The sequence below is a fragment of the Photinus pyralis genome, unplaced genomic scaffold, assembly GCF_008802855.1.
Source record: "Photinus pyralis isolate 1611_PpyrPB1 unplaced genomic scaffold, Ppyr1.3 Ppyr1.4_LG4, whole genome shotgun sequence".
NCBI classification, from domain to species: domain Eukaryota; kingdom Metazoa; phylum Arthropoda; class Insecta; order Coleoptera; family Lampyridae; genus Photinus; species Photinus pyralis.
Genome location: NW_022170511.1, coordinates 32,576,228 through 32,595,243, shown reverse-complemented (window position 1 = coordinate 32,595,243; position 19,016 = coordinate 32,576,228). Strand labels below are relative to the sequence as shown.

General features: G+C 35.0%; 1 protein-coding gene across 13 annotated transcripts in view; it reads right to left on the bottom strand.

Annotated features, from left to right (window-relative positions):
- The window catches only part of LOC116169969 (protein turtle), a 124,481-nt gene that overhangs the window by 52,942 nt on the left and 52,523 nt on the right, over positions 1-19,016 (bottom strand). For 12 of the 13 annotated variants that reach the window (XM_031486185.1, XM_031486191.1, XM_031486193.1 and 9 more), the window contains exon 3: positions 812-948. In XM_031486185.1, the coding sequence (XP_031342045.1) occupies positions 812-948 (137 nt within the window). The remainder of the gene's footprint in view (positions 1-811; positions 949-19,016) is intronic. The other variant, XM_031486190.1, reaches the window with a different exon arrangement.

Here is a 19,016-nt window from a genome sequence, read left to right as displayed (position 1 = left end):
TTTACAAGCTTACGATTAAAATGTATATTGCAGTACTCACAATTAATTAGTGTAACATGCCAAACTCATGCAACTACAAGCATAGTACCTAAATGCAAAACACAAATGCGTAGATAGAAAGAGAAGTCGAAGAACCATGCAGAGATAAAGAGAGAGACGGCCAAAATGCATCTACACAAACAGTTGTTCGAAATTGCACATTTTCAATTTCGAACAATCGCCACTAGATGAAGAGCTAAGAAGTAACTATAAGTACGAAACCAAGCAGTATTTTTGTGACTGTTAGTACAGTGTGTGACTAGTTTGATTTGTGATTTTGAAAAATGTGCAAAAGATAGAGTCACTATTATTGCACCTTCCAAGTAGATGTGTTATATAGTTTTAAATAGGATTATGTAAATGAATTTATGATAAAATGAGTCATGAATTATTCTGCTCTCTCTTATCTCTTTCTTGTGGATCACATCACTGCGGCCAATCACAAATAACCACGTCATAAGAAGTAGGTATTTCAAAAAATTAGCAAAAAAGGCGCACGGTGGTATGCACTTAGGCGCCATTATACGTAATTCATTCCTCAGAGCAAAACTAATATTTACTGATATATAGCGATATGAATATCCAATTGTACATTTATGCATGTATAGAACAAGGGAGGAAATGTATAAATGTAAGACATAAAGTTACAAGTGGAAATGGAAAAAAATGTTCCTTATGTGCTGAATGGTGCACATTAGGAACCAAACCTAGGGCATACGAAATGCCCATCCGATGGCCACCACAATAAGAGAGCAGAGGGGTAAAATCCTACCGTGTCGCCTACCTTCTTCTCCCATTGCAACACATACGGCACTGGTTGGTCTGCTGGGAACTCCACGTGACAGTTGAAAACCACAGACTCACCCAATATGGCTGTGATGTGTACTGCATCTTGGTGACTACAAAAAACTGAAACAAAAGGTTGCAATTAGGATAATATTCAATTGAAAACTTTGCGATTTGGGATTGATTACATATAAATTCATATTCAGATCTTTTAAGTAGTTGGCAGTTGGCCATTTATGTATTTTTTGTGTTAATGCGTTACTTATACGTTGCACTACGTTTCGTCTGTTTGCAAAGGGTATGTAACTGTTTGTAAAAAGAAACAAAGTGATGTCTCTCTAACAATGAATGAATCCTCCCTCGTCTTGGAGGTTAATAGAAGGTTAGGAAACGCTAAATCCCAACAAAGTAGCTATAATGGTAACGTTAAAAGGCACAATCGGTATCCATTAATCGCATTTATTTCTAACTTTGGAGTTCTCTAAACACAACATAAACAGCCCGATTTATTATATTGTTACAAAGTAAAGTGCCCGAGCTGAGTGATAATAAGACCGAATACATTTGAATTTATAATCTAATTTATGTAGAGAAACCTGCTTAATATAAATCGTCTCTTCTTCCCAACAGTTAAACAACGCAGCTGTAGTTTACTTATAGCTTGGTAAAGGGCTTACGCTGTGTACAACTACTGTGGAATTTTCAAAGAAGCTTACGTATGGGAAAGCTCAATTTGCTCGGTACAAAGCCCAATGTTTATCTTTAAATGTAAATAAATACATCCTATAAAATTAATTATGAGAAATTTGCAAGTTTGAACAAAAGTTTAGTAAATATCAAGGTATGAATTGAATATTAATTAATTCGTTCCTAATTGTACCACTTAAATCTCTCCTCTAGCAAATTAAGTCGTTATGTGACAGATGTATTTAATGGAAATGCCTACTTAATTGTACCTGAGGAAGAAACGGAATGGCAGATTCACTTCTCCTCTTTTGATCATCGCGCCGTTTTACGCTAAAATGTTTTATATTTCAAGTGTAATTAACGCTTTTGCGTCGTTATAAATACCCACATAATTTAGACGAAATCTGTTAATTAGAATAACGAGCGCAAGTAACGGTCGATTTACACGTTTATGCGCAAATTCTAACCAGAAATAATTGCCTTAGATGTACTCTTTTTTTTGTATTAAATTTTACCCGAAATCCTATTTTAATATAAAATTTCAAAATTCATATAGAATTTTCGATTAATGTCAATCTGTCAGTGATGACATGAGTCATTATAGACATTTAGTAATGTGACACTGACTGCCAGAAAAGTGACAGGTGCGGCCGGTAAAGTGACGGGCGGCAAGAAGTCCGGTCTGCCTTTCTCATGGAATAGTATATTAAAGTACAAGTGTCATTTGACGAAGATTGTCGCACGAGGTAGTTTGCCGCATAAGCCGCGTAGCGGCGAATGCGGCAAAAGCCGAGTGCGACAAGTAGTCAAATGACACGTGTGCTTTATACTATTTCGACTTTTAAATAATAAATTATACAAATTATAAATATTGCCTTTAGGCGTTGTTAGGTAATTTTAAACTATCATTCAGTGTATGTTGGTAATAGACAAAGTTCATTTATTTTCACGTTGGCTAACCTGATTCCTGTATTTTCAAACTTCAAACTTTTAATTATTTGGTCATAATTCCATTTTGCGGCAGTTATGATGAATACGGATGACAAACACGTCTCTTGTACAGTTGTACAATAAATTGTTGTTTGTTTATTTGAAATTTAGTAAAAAATTCCTCTCTCGTACTTTATTTATACGTTACAGGTTATGTTTAGTTTTGATTTGACGGATACCGATGACGGCAAAAAAGCGAGGGGTGCCAATCCAACAAAATAAAAAAAATAATACGTTTCTATTTCTTTCAGCATCATTTCTGTCTAGAAACGCACGCAAACTGGACCAATCAAGTACGGTTTCGGTATTGTTTCCACATCGAAATAGAAAAACTAATTTTTAGGCTATCATCACAAAAACGTTGATTTTATGGTCGCTTTTGCGGCCATAAAGTTTCACTTTATTGTACGCTTCTGTCAAACTGTACTTATTTGAAACTGATGTGTGAGAAACAGTAATCTGTTTGATACAAAGCGTCTATCTGGTCTCGCCCCATCAAGGATTGGGCCATCCACGTGCGTTTTTTTCATTTTCGGACTTGTAGGAATGTTTCACACCATTTTGCATAATCACAATGTTCACATTTAAAATTATAGTTTGACGTTCCAATCTTTGCTGCTTGCAGACCTTTTTGAAGTGTAGAACCAAAACATGAGGAAGATGTTATTGCTTACATTATTATACCTACGAAGAATCACCAGCAATTAACCGAAAACACAAGTAGCTACCTATACCTACCCTACCATCAAAGTAGGTAATCAGGTTTCTAATAATTGTACAGCATGTTAACTATAAGGTCTTGGAAGCTACAGTTACGAAGGACCTATTGCATTTGACATTATTAAAATCTTGTGCAGCGGAGGAAGTTGCGATTGTACTTTTACTCTCAAACGCCTGCTCTTATATCATATATGACATAGGGTCGCAACGCCTGCAGCTTCCAAAATTTCATTTTGGGTAGGTATCTGAACTGTCGCTATCACCCATTTTGATACGCACAAAACACACGAAATTATAATTTATTACATATGACAGGAAATGCTTTGTTTTTAATTGTCTAAGATAACTATGATTTTCAGAAAAAAATATGTTTATGAGCAAATTTTTGAATTCTTTTTTGATGATCGCCTAAAAAATGTTGTGTGCACCTTGGCCAAAAGTGATTTGTTATGCCTCATCTGAATTGCGGCCTCGGCTACCGCGGGTCTAGGACACTTCGCCGAATGCCCACAACGCCGACACGATTTTTTGAAGGTCCATATCGCCGACTAGGGACACTACGCCGACGGACACTACGCCGACCGTGCCCACATCGTCGACAAGTGTGCAAGGGACACAACGCCGACCATATGCCCACTTCGCCGACGGACACTACGCCGATCGTGCCCACATTGCCGAAACGTGTGCAAGGGACACTAAGCCGAACGTGACCACAACGCCGACTGTTCGAAAATCCAGGCCCCTCATACTCTGTCCAGTGTATGAGTTTGCATTTTAAAAAGTTTAAAAAACATGTCCTAAACCTACAAATAACCTAATATCCAAAGCTGCTTTGCTTCACACTCCGTCCAGTTTGATTAAGAATTTTCGTATGAGTCTGTAGTTCGAAAAAAGTTAAAAAAATATTCTGAACCTACAATAACCTAACGTCAAAAGCTACTTGGTGTTGCACACCGTCCAGCTTGATTAAGAAGTGTTGTATGAGTCGACGTTATGGTCACGTTCGGCTTAGTGTCCCTTGTTCACTTGTCGGCGATGTAGGCACGGTCGGCGTAGTGTCCGTCGGCGAAGTGGGCATGGTCGGCGTTGTGTCCCTTGCACACTTGTCGACGATGTGGGCACGGTCGGCGTAGTGTCCGTCGGCGTAGTGTCCCTAGTCGGCGATATGGACCTTCAAAAAATCGTGTCGGCGTTGTGGGCATTCGGCGAAATGTCCCGGCCTCGCTACCGCCTCGGCCACAAACAGCAGCTTCGGCCAAAAAAGATCACTTTTACGGCCTTGGTACACAAATAACTATTAATTTTCAATTATTAAATTATTGAAGGGAGTAAGAACATTAAAAACAACCTCGTTTGTCGCGTGTAATGTTAGTTTGCTATAGTCATCTATCCCATACATAGCATTGACATGGTGTTCTTAAAAGTATGTGTACATTTAAGAAAATTAGTGTTCATGGGCTATAAATAATCCACAACCGTCATACGAGTCCAATATTCGCTTAAAATTGAGTAATTATATATTTTGGTCAAACCAAGTTAAAAAGTATAGCATTTGGTTAACTTTAGTCATTAAAAAAAATCTGTATTGGAATATTCATCTCGAAGGTCATAACAAAAAAAAGGTGGTTACATTATGCTTTGTAACCGTGTACTAATTCTTTTGAAAATTAATAATAAATCAGTCATAAAGATGCTAAACCATATGTTTTAATAAGCCAAAATAAAAAATACTATTCCAATAATAAAATTTCGAGAAAATCGCCAAAAACTGGAAAAGCAGTTTTAAGATATACACGGTTTTTGACAGGATAAATTAAAAAAAACTAAAGTAAAGTGTTGCATCCGCGCTAATAAAGATTTTTTTGAAGTTTGTTTTCTCTCTGCTTTCATGTTGCTAAAATGCTTTTTTTCTTTATGCTCAACTGCTTTACTAAAACATCTTTATTATTGCTTTTTTCTGCATTTTTACCGCAATAAAAGCAATTCGAAGTAAAATCGAATTCCTTTGCTTCCTGAACAATTGTTTTCTGTCCTGCTTATTTTACAGCGGATGCAATTGCGATAGGTCTGTTGAAAAACCTGAAAAATTTGCAATAGAAAAGTTAGTTGTATCGGCCAAAGCAAGAAATGATTTGAGATATAAAACCTGGAATAAACTTCGTGAGGATTTGATTCATAATTCCTGTAAATTAACGATCAACAAGCCCAGCCCAATCGCATCTGCTGTAAAACAGGCAGGAAGAAGAATCAGTGAATAAAAACAAATTGTTTAGGAAGCAAAAGAATTCTATTTTACTACGGATTGCTTTTATTGTGGTAGAATGAAGAAAAAAGAAATAATAAAGATGTTTTAATTGAAGTAGTTGAACACAAGGAAATAAAAGAAAATATCATTAAATTCATTCATTCATTAAAGAGCAGGGAGAGGGCAGATTTCGAAAAATCTCTATTAGCCAATGCGCCAAATTAGTTGCAAAAAGAGCTATTTAACATGACAAAAACCGTGTATATCTTAAAACTGTTTTCCCAGTTTTTGTCATCTAAAAAAGAGGTTTTTTTTTTCGAAAATCGTGAAATTTCGAAAACGGCACAACTTTACGGGCTCAAAAAAATTGCCTCATTTTTTCATAAAACAAGCTATGTTTGCTCCAAATTTCAAAACCCCACGAATTTTTCTCGCAAAAATAAGAATAGAAAAAAACAGTTTTTCCCGTTTTTCTCGGAAAATTGGAGGTTGTGTGAAAATAGTGTAGATACAAAAGTTGTTGATTTTTTTATTCTCTATAACTTTTAAATTGAACATTTTTGCCTAAAATTAAAAGTTTTGCCACCACTTTCCACCCCTCGGGAAATCGTCTGCGCACAAATTCAGCTGTTTTAATTGTGTTCCCCCAGCCTCTAGTTATTTCACCTGTATGAAAAACCCGGTTTGAATCGGTAACTAAGTTTTTTTTTAAATAAATTATTTTAGAACTATTTAGCCTGGGTAACCCTCTGTAAAGATGTAAGATGTTTAATTACAAAGCGCTTTTTATATTTCGTTGAACAAACATACGAAAGCGTGGAAGGGTCGCATATTTTTCATTTGGATATCCGACTTAAATCCTGCAACTTCGCTGCAGATCTCATAATTTTGAATCGTATCTCGTAATTACTACATATCTAATAATAGTCATAAACGTCGATCTACATTGCGCAATTCCGACTTACAATTCATAATTCTGACTTCCGCCTTGTAATTAATTACAGCTTCAGATATTACGAGAGCTGAGTCGAAATTACAAGATGAGTGTCTGCGAACATTTTGCGTCGGCCTACTAATACGAATACTCAAAAAAGATTTCTATGGACGTGTGATATACAAGATAAAGCTGTCGCGATTTTATCACACTTTTGATCTCTAATCTAAACGTTGTAACAAAACTTTTGTGTAAAAATAAAATTATCCGATTAAAAATCAAGCTTAAAATAAAAAATTACGAATCCGCACATACTATTGTTTCCTATCTTATAAATTCAGAAACAGTAAAAATTTAAAAATTAAAAAAACGTTTATAAAGTCGCCAAGGATCACTGATCTCGCCACTGATTTTCTTAAAAGCGCTAGTTTTTAGTTATCCAATTTATTGGTTTCAAAGTTAAAAAAATTAAAAGCTATAGGTAGTATGCATGGATTCGTAATTTTTTTTCTACGAAAAACCTAAAGAGACTTTATTTCTAAAGTAATTAGGGAAGCCAATAATCAGAAATGAAAAAATTACTATTGAAATTCCTACGGTGTGTTCAGGTATAGGTACCGTTACTGTTCGCAGGTTTAGTCATAATGTGCTTAAAACTGAATTTATACAACTTTTTTTCCGAAATCATCATGAAACCTTGATTTTCATGCCTACTTTGTGTCAATTTCCATGACAGTGGCAGTAACACTCTTCCTGTCTCCTGTCCCTTTACCCAGGCTCCTGTCAAAACCGACGCTGACACATATTAATACAAAGTATATTTCGGAGGCAATGCAATACAACGTAAAATGACCCTATTATCAAAGAATAATTATTATTAGTTACTCTTTGCTATTATGGTGTCATTTTCCGGACTTTTATGCAAATAAACGTTGTGTCTTTTGCACGCGGATAGTTCTTATAAATAGTTAGCGTTGTGCACCAATAATCAATATCGAAAACGTTCAATTTTGGTTACAGAGTATCTTCGGATTAAGTTTTTTGCTCTCTACTTTTAGATCCAAAGCATTATTACCGTATACCATCCATTAGATTATCTTTTATAAACTCCATATGCCATGCCTTAATTCTCTCTAAACGAAGGCTCGGTAAATGAATGATGATCTCTAATGGAACACCGGCTTTACTAAATATATTCAATTCCCTGTGGGTTATGATAGTCAGTGATTACTAAGCAGTGTACTAACTACGGCTAAAAATGAAACAAAAAATTCTGCGTGGCTTTTATTTGAAAGGGCGATGGGCGAGATTTTAAAACTGGAAGTTTAGTTAAATACTAATTGTACAGTACATCCAATAAATTGAGTGGACGAAGATAAACTTTATTATTCGACATTGTAGGTAAACGGCGTGATCGATTGATTGCGTGGGACGCGTCTCTCCCTCTTTTTGTCTGTTAGTGACTTGTACCCCAGAGGGACGCAAACGCTTGTAAAACAATTCTCAAATCGCGAAGGGTAAATTTAGTTCGAAGGTATTTAAACTATTATAACAGTCAAACTGGTGCGTTCGGTATTATTCTAATTACCAAATTACCGCATTCCATACTTATTACTGCCATTATCAGTAATGGATGCGAAGAAAGGGAAATAGGACAAGAAGCTGTTCTAATTAAAATATGGAGACAGGAGTTGAGAAAATCGTTAACAATTTCAATGAGGCTGTAACTCATGTATATAACATACCTTAGAAGGATGTTCTGAAATTATTCAGATGAAGGGTTTCAAGCTTTATTAGAAGCAGATCCTAAAGCATTGTAAATTTAGCCGTATTTTAACAATGACATCTCATTTTCTCCGCGAAGTACATCATAAGGTAGTAATCTTCGTTAGAATGATATTTACATGCGAACAATTACAAATGAATTTCAGCTCCTCCGGGCGCAAATAAGCATGAAATTGTAAATCAAACTAAGTTAAGATGCTCGCGTAATCAATTTACTTCATTCCTGTACATTCCCCAACAAAAGGACAATCAGTCGCTAACAGCCTCGCTTCAGCCACTCTAGGTGTACTGAATAATTCAAACGATTAAAATAGTGTTTTGTCGGGCGTCACATTTTCGAGCCGCGATATCGTTATTTTCATAAATTGCTCAATTTTGTCGCCGAAAATGTACAATACACTTCGTTAAGTTAACAATCACTGGAGATTTTCTCAATTTATTTAGTTCGGCTTTTTTCCTCCGCTCCTTCTCTTTACAAGCTATTATTAGCTAATACATCTTAAATTGGCTAACTTCTTTTTACGTTCGACTTATTTTCCGATAACCATTTTATTACCTTATTGTACAACGTTATTAACGAAGGGACAAACTTTATACCCGGTTCTTTTGTATGCTTTTCAACTTTAATGTTCGTTCTTAATTTATTTACCAAGGTTTTTTTGTTCTACCATCGCTGCCAAGTCTCAGGATTAGTAACATTTTTCTCGACGACAATGAGTTTTCCAATCGCATTTCGCCACTAAAGCTAAATTAAACATTCGCACCACGTAGATGCATAGGTATCTCTAATTTTATACACCCCCAATAAGATGTAGGTATTATTTCCCCTTCGGTTCAGCGTATTTCAATTTGCGTTAATTCGAGGTGTTTCGTAGATTCACCATTAATTAAACAAAAAGCTAACTTTTGGAGTACCTACTTACAATGCTCTTCTCTTTACCTTTGGTCTTTGGTGATTATGACAATCTCGTCCTGTGTAAGGCAAAACGTTTTGGAAACGAAACGACCATGATAACCGTGTTAGGTACACCTGATGATTTGCTCAAATGAACTTTATAAAGGCCAAATTTTAACAGTAACTTCTAAAACCAATAGTGAACACCAGACAAAAATACGATCCAAATTGCACTTTGTGTCTCACTGGTGATAATCCGACATTTTTCCACACGGTTGCCTTTTTTCCCCATTGAGTTTTCCTGGGAAATCAAACGAGCCCAATTGTCGACCAACACTCGATATTTACTTTGAAATTAGTAAGCGGAAACAAGATGCAGTCTATATTTCATTCCCAAGCTTGAATTTTTTGCTGCTAGAGCCGATTGTGTAACTGATCATCATTTCCAAAATGAAAACTCTAATTTTTGAAATGAATTGTGCAAATGAAGTGACCTACCTGTGATTTCAGAATTGACAATGTGTCACAAAGTCGCCTCTGGGAGCAACAAAAATTCAATGTGGAAAATAGCATTGAGTGATGTTACAGTATCTGGCATTTATAAATTTGAATTGTTCCCACTTTTATGCGTTTCATTTAAGAAGAAAGATGCTTACACCACTGAAAATGTTTAACCGCGAATCTTGGCAATTGGAATTCCACAAGACGAAGGTTGCGAGTAAAGGGGAGAGATGGCTTCTTTTTCCCTTCAAGCAAGAGCGAGTTGACGGGAAAGAAAACTGTTTGTCGACACAACTAAAAAAAGTAAGTGTGGTGTAAGTGCGTTTGTTATGTCCTAGGGCCCTAGGCAAAATGGCAGACGCTGAGCTCTACCCATATTGTTTGTACCGTGAACCCATGGTGTAAAAGTCGTTACATAACAGTGTTAATAAACAATTTCATGCCCGTGAAAGATGGTGGTACAATATTTTAAATATCGGTGTATTATGAGAGATTATGAGGGAAACAAAATTCGTTGATGTATTGTCATACGAGTTGAAAACTATTCTAATGTACAATTGTTAAATGCAAATTGGAAACTAATGGAAAACTGGAAAGTAAGTGAGTACATATCCTAGAAGGTTTTCAATTTCTCCTTTTTCCTTCCTTGTATTCAATGAAGTACCTAAAGCTATTCTAGTGTGATTAAGACGACAACCCTCAGTTGAATTTATGTAATTTTTTGTTCGATCTTGCTTGAGTGATTATTGTGAAGATTTTTCAGAACATACTTGCAAAAACCGGTTATATGAATGTCTTCTTTTAATTGTGAAGGTGCTGCATATTATAAACGTCAAAACTGCCAAAACCTATTCCAAGGGAGGTCAGAGGAATAAAAATAGCATAATGCACAAACTTCCCCACCCTTTAACGTTTTCTTATAATGGCAGCTACCCATGTATATTATTGAAACGCTGATTGAAAATAGGTTTCATAGGTACTAATTTGTGTTATAGGGTAGAAAATATAAAAACTACAATCATTTAAGCAGTATCAAATGAACGCTAAAATAGTTTCCCTACATTGAATTCAGAGTAGCATTATTAACCAAACAAGTTGTAAATCAGCACGATGAAAGCGCATTTTTGGTAATACAGATCAGTATTTTATTAGCAAAGTTTAAAATCATGGATCTTACGAGTAATCTAACTCAAAATAGACTAGCTAGAACCTGCACATCTACACTATAGTAGAAAGCTTTTAGTGAAAATTTGAAATTTCTAGCTATTGTAATTGCTGAGATTTTAGTCGGACAGCCAGACAGCCAGCCATAACGAATATAATAGCGGTTTTTCCAAAAAGGCGCATGGTGGAAATTTTGCCTGGAATGTTTGTCTGAAAAATGATTGCAACACCTAACTGGACTGGACGGTACTGCTAAAATGGGTTTGATGTTTGCTATATTATACTTACTTCCACGTTCAGTTTCAAAAAACTGTAAGGACAAAGAAAATTTTTATGAATTGGTGGGGAAACTCCTTAGCTTAGTGTAAACTATGGTAATACCGTTGAGTGAAAGATCCATTTATTAATACGCATAATTGGGTCACAGTGAAAACATTCCTACAGATATTTGCATTTTTCCATGGTGTGGTTACGGGAGCGTTGCAAATTAGGCATTTTTAACGGTTCTGTATGTGATTATTGTTGCCATAAAACGCTTCGAAACGTTTCAAATATTTTTATCATCACGCACCGTATATTTAGAAGGTCGAAGTAGTCATTGGGTGATCTTACAATAATATAAATTCCAAATTGTGACGTTTTTAAATGTAAAGGTATTGTGTGCGTAGATAAGGATGCTACGCAAGTGGTTGAGCGGCATACATCTGGTCACGCTATCACCTGATACAATATAGAAATAGCGTCGAATTTTAATACAAATCAGTTATAATTGTCACAGTGAACGCGTCAGTAGTGCAAATTCGAGTGTTTCTTGCCGAACGTAATATGCACAGAGGGTAAGTTTTCCAGTTGCGGGTCAATAAAAATTGTTCACGATAATTAAAATTTACTGTTGGGGTCAGGTCAGGAAACCTACGTCTTTTGCAATTTTCGTATTTATTTTCTGTTTCATTCACAAGTACTTCACTTAATGCGAAATGTATTTACCTACATTAAATTGTGGCTAGCCACGCAATTAATATGTCTTCTAATTTGGGTTTTGTTTCAGATTTCCCATCAAAAACGGCTCTAGGGTAAGTGTCTTTTTCTTTTCGTCTATATATTCGTGTATAAACAATTAAGCAGCGACATCGCCTGTTTTTTTTCTGAATTTTGTGCTAAATGAAAAACTGAGCACTCCAAACTATAAAACCATTCTTTTTTTATTCCGATCAAATAATGTTACTTGAATAGGTCAAATTTACGTATCAATTTCTTCCATAGTACTTTGGAATCCTATCAAGGTTAGACAATACAAGATAATGATTTAAAAGTCAATTTGCATCCATACGCTGTACAAAATCATTGTCAGCGAACGAAGGGGCAATCGTTCTTTGTATTCTGTCCTTCATTTTGCACATTCGCTGCTCAAATACCTCATTTATTGATCTGACTACTTGAGGTAACTGCAAAAAACGGTGATCTGATAGTTCACACCGCCAAGCGTACTAATTCGATGCACATTTGGCGTTGTACCGGCTCACTAATTGCTTAGGTAAATGGTGAAAACGAAAGCACTGCACTGTAGTTTCTGATTGCAGTATTCAGAAACATACGCAATGCTATTTCTGTATACGGAATTGTGTCTTGAATTGGGTATAATTTTTGGAATTGTATGATATTCTATTAAAAGAGCAAAACTGGCGGCTACTGAGTCATAGGAATTTTTGTACCTAACAATTGGCCGCATCTTGAGAAGAAGGTCTTAATCCTAATATGACTACGTCTTCTCTGTCGTTTTCGTTACCTAAGCGTATTCAGATTCCCATTAATAATTTTGATCTGAAAATGTGTATACCAACATAGTTCTTCATGATCTATCGAAAGAAAATATTATTATGATCGTTTCACTTCCGGTTTTACCGGGTGTGGATAGCAACTTTCTTATTTTAAATTTAAAATTTATCCAAATTATCTTCATCAATCTGTTTCTTCTTTTTATGGGTCATGCTGTAGTATTGGTTTACGCACCATAGATATTTCAATGGTAATTTCTTTATATTGAAATATTTTCCCCTCTAATTATTTTACAGCAAAATTGTAAACAAAGTTTTTGTAGATTGTAAAATTCTGCGTCTACTCATGTGCCCATTTGTAATTTTTGGTGGAAGGAAATCGGAGAAATTAAGCATTTTAGTAAAAATCACTGGTGCTGTGAAATTATTGAAATCAAAATTGTTACTCAAATATTAAATTCTAATTTATTTATTTTTTCCGGTATCTCGAATTGAAAAGTAATAAGTGAGGACATAAACAGACGCTGAATTTTTCAAGGTACAAGGAACCTATTTACAACTTTGCTCTAAATTAATTAGGGGAGACGATACTTCGATATAAAGAAATTAGCGTTGAAATCCCTATGGCGCGTAAACCGTTTATACACCCTGTATATACCATACCATGGACCATGGACGTACCCATTGTACACCAACATATTAGCACCTCTTTGACTTTGCATATCTTGACCAGATAACGAAGAATAAGTGCTAGGATATTTTAGAAAGTGAAAGTTTTTTTCTTTATCGAATTAAAAATTTTAAAAAAATGATCAGAAGACATTTCATTAAAAAATACTTTATTTTCCGAATTTAGTAACGTACAAAAAGAAATATGTATCGTGTAGTACCTTCCTTGTACAAGGTTACAGAGTTTAATTAAGAATAAATTTGTGCGCGATCTTATTTCGTCGGTGACCTTTTGATAGATGCTCAATTGTGCGCGAAATTTTCTAGCGCGGCCTATTGTGGCGACATTTTTTCATAAAACTATGCGGCGCACTATTCGATGCATTAGCATTGCTATCTTGGTAACTATAAGAGATACAGGGTTGGTTAAATGGAGGTAAAATTTTGTATTTTAATGCTGAATAATTTGTTAAAAAGAAATTCAAAAAATTCCTCTTGTTTCCGGAGATATATGAAAAAAGACAAAAAAAGCAATTTTTGTGTTTTTGGCGTCTCTCTTAAGGCAGTTTTATGCTCTGTAATGTAATGGTGTATTTTTTGGATGCGACATTTCGGCATTTACATACGTATCGCAACTTTTTTTAAGTACAGATCTGTATTTTTTAAATGTTTGGGTAGCTTTTGATCCCCTAAAGCTATAGTAATGATGTGAACGATTTACTGCTAGCTCTTTGCAATACAATTTGAAGTTTCTTTCAAAAGAAGAGTAGTCGAAAGAAAAATTGTCACAAGCAGGACAAGCTTCTGTCGAAAAGCGTTCGTAATAAAAAGTTATATGTGCATCCTAAGTTTTGGAAAACCGAAAACTAACAATTAATGAAAAAATACGGTTGATGTTGGTATCTAAAACCCGAAGCGTCGCATCGAAAAAGTAAAATCATTTTCTTGCAGACTTCATTCTTCTACCTTGCATACATTCATGACAGGGTCGTAGCCAGAAGGGAGTGAGAACGGGCGGCGGAAAATTGCTTAATATGACGCAGTATAGCATGCTCATAAATGATCAAATATAAATGAAGGTGCTTGCTAATCGGAATTATGTCAACCATTAAAATTGGACAATTTCACGTTTCTGTATAAATTATTTTCTCTGTATAGGGTGGCCAAATTTGGCCGTTAGTTTTCTTTTGAGATGTTGAAAACCAAACTTACCTATACAATCTTTTGTTTCTGAGTTATGGGTAGAAGTGGCATTTTTCGATTTTTACATAAAAACCTATAATTTCTTTGTTATTGGTTATTGGAAATGTGTTATAAAATAAAAGTTTATTTGTAATGATTGTCGCATAATCTGCCGTTCAAAATTAGTATAGGGGACCAAGTAAAAAAGTGTTCGGACCTCATTTATTTAAATGCAACAACTTGTATATATTTTAAACAGTGATCATATTAAATTCCCTTTTCAAACATATAGCACACCAGTGATGATATTAAGAAAGATTCAATGATTCACTTACATTCAAAAAAGATTCTTAAAAAAAATGTTTAAAGATTAAAAATGGTATTTTTGAATAATTATGATGATAATTTGTGAGAAACACATTTCCAATAACTTAATAAAAAAAAATAAGTGATAGGCTTTTACCCACTTAAAAATCGAAAAATGCAACTTTTGCACATAATTAAAAACCAAAAGACAAACATCGAGTTTTTCTCAAAAAATATTTTCAAAATTTTATATGATCAAAAGGAAACTTTAAAAAACGCTATATGCAACAGTTGCCGCGTTTGGTTGTTCGACTGCTGTGAGTGATCTTCACTTCCAACAGCTACAACGGTATTCTATGCCTCACCAAAAAAAATGCTGATTTGGTCTTCATAGCCTTCGAAACGAAAAAGACTCAAACCTTGTATTTCTTCAAAAATTTAACAAAAGAAGACATAAGTACTTTAAGTGGCGATATTAATTAAAAAAGTTGAAAGTTGGAGTTTTACCGTATCTAATTTTTGAAATTTTGACACTAGCCTCTGAAAGTATTTCCTGCACGTTGGCCGGTCTGGAAAGTGTTCATTGAAGATGAGAACGGTAGAGTGAACATTCTGATTAGCTTCTCCAATGATCATTACTTTGCTTCGATTTTTTCTTGTAAAGGACGCGCCATGTTAAATAATATTTTTCTCGGATTTTAGACAATGACAAAATTTTAATTATTTGGGTTCGTACAAAATTTCAAATTAGCAGAGAATTAAATTGTGAGATGTTCAGAAACTTTTCGTACGAGTTAAAAGTAATTGTGAATTTCAAATGGAAACAATATTTGAAGTAAGTACATGGTGCCCCAGAATTTGTCTTGGAAAATTACTCACTTTTCCGAAAAAACGTATTTCAAGTAATTTATAATAAATAATAATGTGTTGCCTATCTTGTGTACACAGCAGCAATCAGTCTAGAATTTACGCCCTCGGTTAAAACCTAGAAAAATGACAGCCATCGCACACAATATTCCTTAATTAATAACTTTTCCTTTCTATTACAAGTATAGAGTGCAGGTACACAGTTATTCATTTTTGTAAAAATCCACGAGGCTTATTTATTGCAAATATATGGAAGTCAACATTTTTGATATATATTCCTCCTCTAGGAAATGGGTATCGGAAATTTTACAGTCTTCGTTTGAAAAAAAAAAATAATATATAACGGTCGACCATATATCATGGGAGTGGAAATGTCACATTGCACGTTGCCGTGCATGTATACCTACCTAATGTGATATATAGAACAAATTTCCTTCATTTACTTCTAGACTTGGTGCAATTTCGAAGTTATGTTACGTTACTTTCAATTTTTTTGCCATTAAATTCGTGCAGGCCTTCGAAACAGGCGCCCTTTTGTTACTGTTTTTAAGCCGATTAGATCTAGCAGTTGCTAATGCGTGACGTGAAAGTTTGAAAATGATCATTAATAAAATGATCATTAAACATTGTTCTCGTAATTTGTCAATTGCTCTTGATTTAACAAAAAATAAATAATAAACGCAGAGGGGAGAGGGGCTGTAGTGAGATAATAACGTGTATTTATTTTTGCGCTAAAACGCGCAATCTCTAAACGAATATTTTTATCACGGTCCTTAATTTTCCAGAATTGAATTAGATTATTGGTACTTACCTGTATTTAAAGATAATATTCTGAAAATGTTACTTAAGGTACTAAAAAAGTACACGTGATTTTGGTAGGGGAGGAGTGATAGTCTTAAACATCACCACGTATCACAAGGAGAATAGGGGGTGGGGGGTTAAACAGTTTCTAAAATCATCACGGGCGACCTCTAAAATGGTCAGAAATAGACGGTTATCGTTATGCCATAAAAGCGCTGACTAAAGCGGTGAGGGGGAAGGGTTCCAATTATTGATCCATGAAGAGCAGCCCCCACAAGAACTGTAAGAAGTGTTAGGAAGGCTCAGATCGTTGGTGGCTCCTGTGCCAAGTGGGGGAATTGCGTACAAGGATGTTCCGAAAAAAAAGGAAATGATGGATATCACTGTGAAGGACGATACGGAAGCGCACTAAATCCGTACTCGATGATTTCATATTATAGTACGTCGGGTACATGGCTAGAATGGGGAAAATACTGCACTTTTTGATTGGAATATGCCACTTTCTGTGGTAATAGTTAATACCAAAAGGCAACTTTTGAGATAGGGAGCCACGCGAAAATCCGTGCAGGAAACCAAAATGGTGGCCGTCAAAATGGCGCCATTAGCCGCAATATATTTTTTTGTATCTCTGCTCCTAATAGTCCGATTTTAATTTTCTTTTTTTTTATTGAAAGCTCTTTTGACGAGGAAACTTTTTTGCATTTCTCTCTAAAACTTAAGGATTTAGCACAATTTTAAAAAAGTGTTTTTTTTACGAATTTGAATCACAAGTAAGCTCTTAATTGTGCAATATCCCGGTCTTTTCGACAAAAAATTCAATCGATACAACCCCAAAACTCCTTGTATCTACCCTGCAAGTTCGGAAAATTTCAATCCGCCATGTTTTTTTTTTTGAAAAAATACGCAATATTCGTTTCATCAGGCACGAGATCAAGCGTTATGAAAATTTAAAGGAAAAGCCTCGTCAATTTTTTTCTCTGAAAAACAGAAAATACACTCTGCTTTTAAAGTAATTAAAGAAACACTCAGTATATCAACTTTAACTCTTACTCTCGCTCTTACTTATCCTATTTTATTTAACTAGTTGGTGAAATTTGGAGTGCTTATTTATCAGATCATGGGTTTTTTCGAGGGTTTTCTCTCGGGTTTTCTTTAAGGATATTAACGGAATATTATGATTTCCAAGTTTTAGATACCTATTCATATAAGTTCAATCATTTTTATTACACAGGGAATCCACCTTCTGTAAGCTGACGATAGACCCTCAATGGTTAAGATTAATGGTAACGGTTTGTTGAGACAAGAAGCCTGAGGGGAAGCCTAAAACGTATTTTTAGGTATATAGGGTGTTCTCGAGAGCAGCCTATACATTTTGATATTTTTTATAGGTATCCCCGGGTATCCCTTAACAAAAGAATTATTTTTGTAGGTCTTATCGGTTTTTTTTCGTAATGCTAACCGCGAGGCTAACCGTTTTCCGGATATGCTTTTTATACAGGGTGAAATTTTATCTTCAAAACATTTTTTAAAGAAGCTTTTTATGACATCCATAATTATAAAAAGGTTGCTACCAATCCACGTATTTGGGGTCAGTAGCATACTTCTGCACAGTCAAAGGGAGCATACCAGGGGGCATACTGTTTCTAAATAGCAACCACTATTTTCTTGACGTAGTGAATTATTTGTAGATACAAACTGATACAATAAAACTCGTTTTTCAAATAATTGAATTTTAATATTTCTTTAGCTAATCGACTTCGAATCGTATAGACCGATTCATCATCAGACCCTAAGAGTCAGAATATTGTGCTGAATAATACAAATCCTTACATATTAACATTTGACGTGGACATGTTACACATAAAAATCGGGTTGAGCTTACTTGTGATTCAAATACACTTTTTTAAATTGTGCTAAATCCTTAAGTTTTAGAGATAAATGTTATATAGCAAAAAAGTTTCCTCATCATAAGAGCTTTCACTCAAAAAAAAGAAAATTAAAATCGGACTATTAGGAGCAGAGATACAAGAAAATATATTGCGGCTAATGGCGCCATTTTGACGGCCACCATTTTGGTTTCCTGCACGGATTTTCGAGTGGCTCCCTATCTCAAAAGTTGCCTTTTGGTATTAACTATTACCACAGAAAGTGGCATATTCCAATCAAAAAGTGCAGTTTTTTTTGGCGTACCCAATGTACTATTACGAAAATGTACAGATATTTTCGTCTTGTTTCTTTTGATTTTTCGGTTCAATAGGTTTCATGTACTAGAGATCAAAGAATGGATTGACAGCTCTACCCACGGAAAATCGAAAACATAAGCGCTCCTATATTGTGGTTTGTGCTGAAAGCAGATTTGAAAAGTATGCAATCGTTGAAAATCCGTGGAAAAGTTTATATCTCTTACTAATCGATTATAGAAAATCCTCCCCGGCACTTTTCAAATTTGCAACACATGTAATTGAATTTACGAAGACCTTTGCTTTTGAGCGCATTTCTCGCACAAAAATTCTTGTATTTGACGCTCCATAAGAAAAGGAACGCATCAGAAGTGAGGAGAAATGTAATAATCGCACATTTCACAAATTTCCGCCACTTTTCTAACACAATAGCATTATCGATCCCTTTAGGTGGAAGATATATACGTCATATCTATTACCAGCGCTAGCT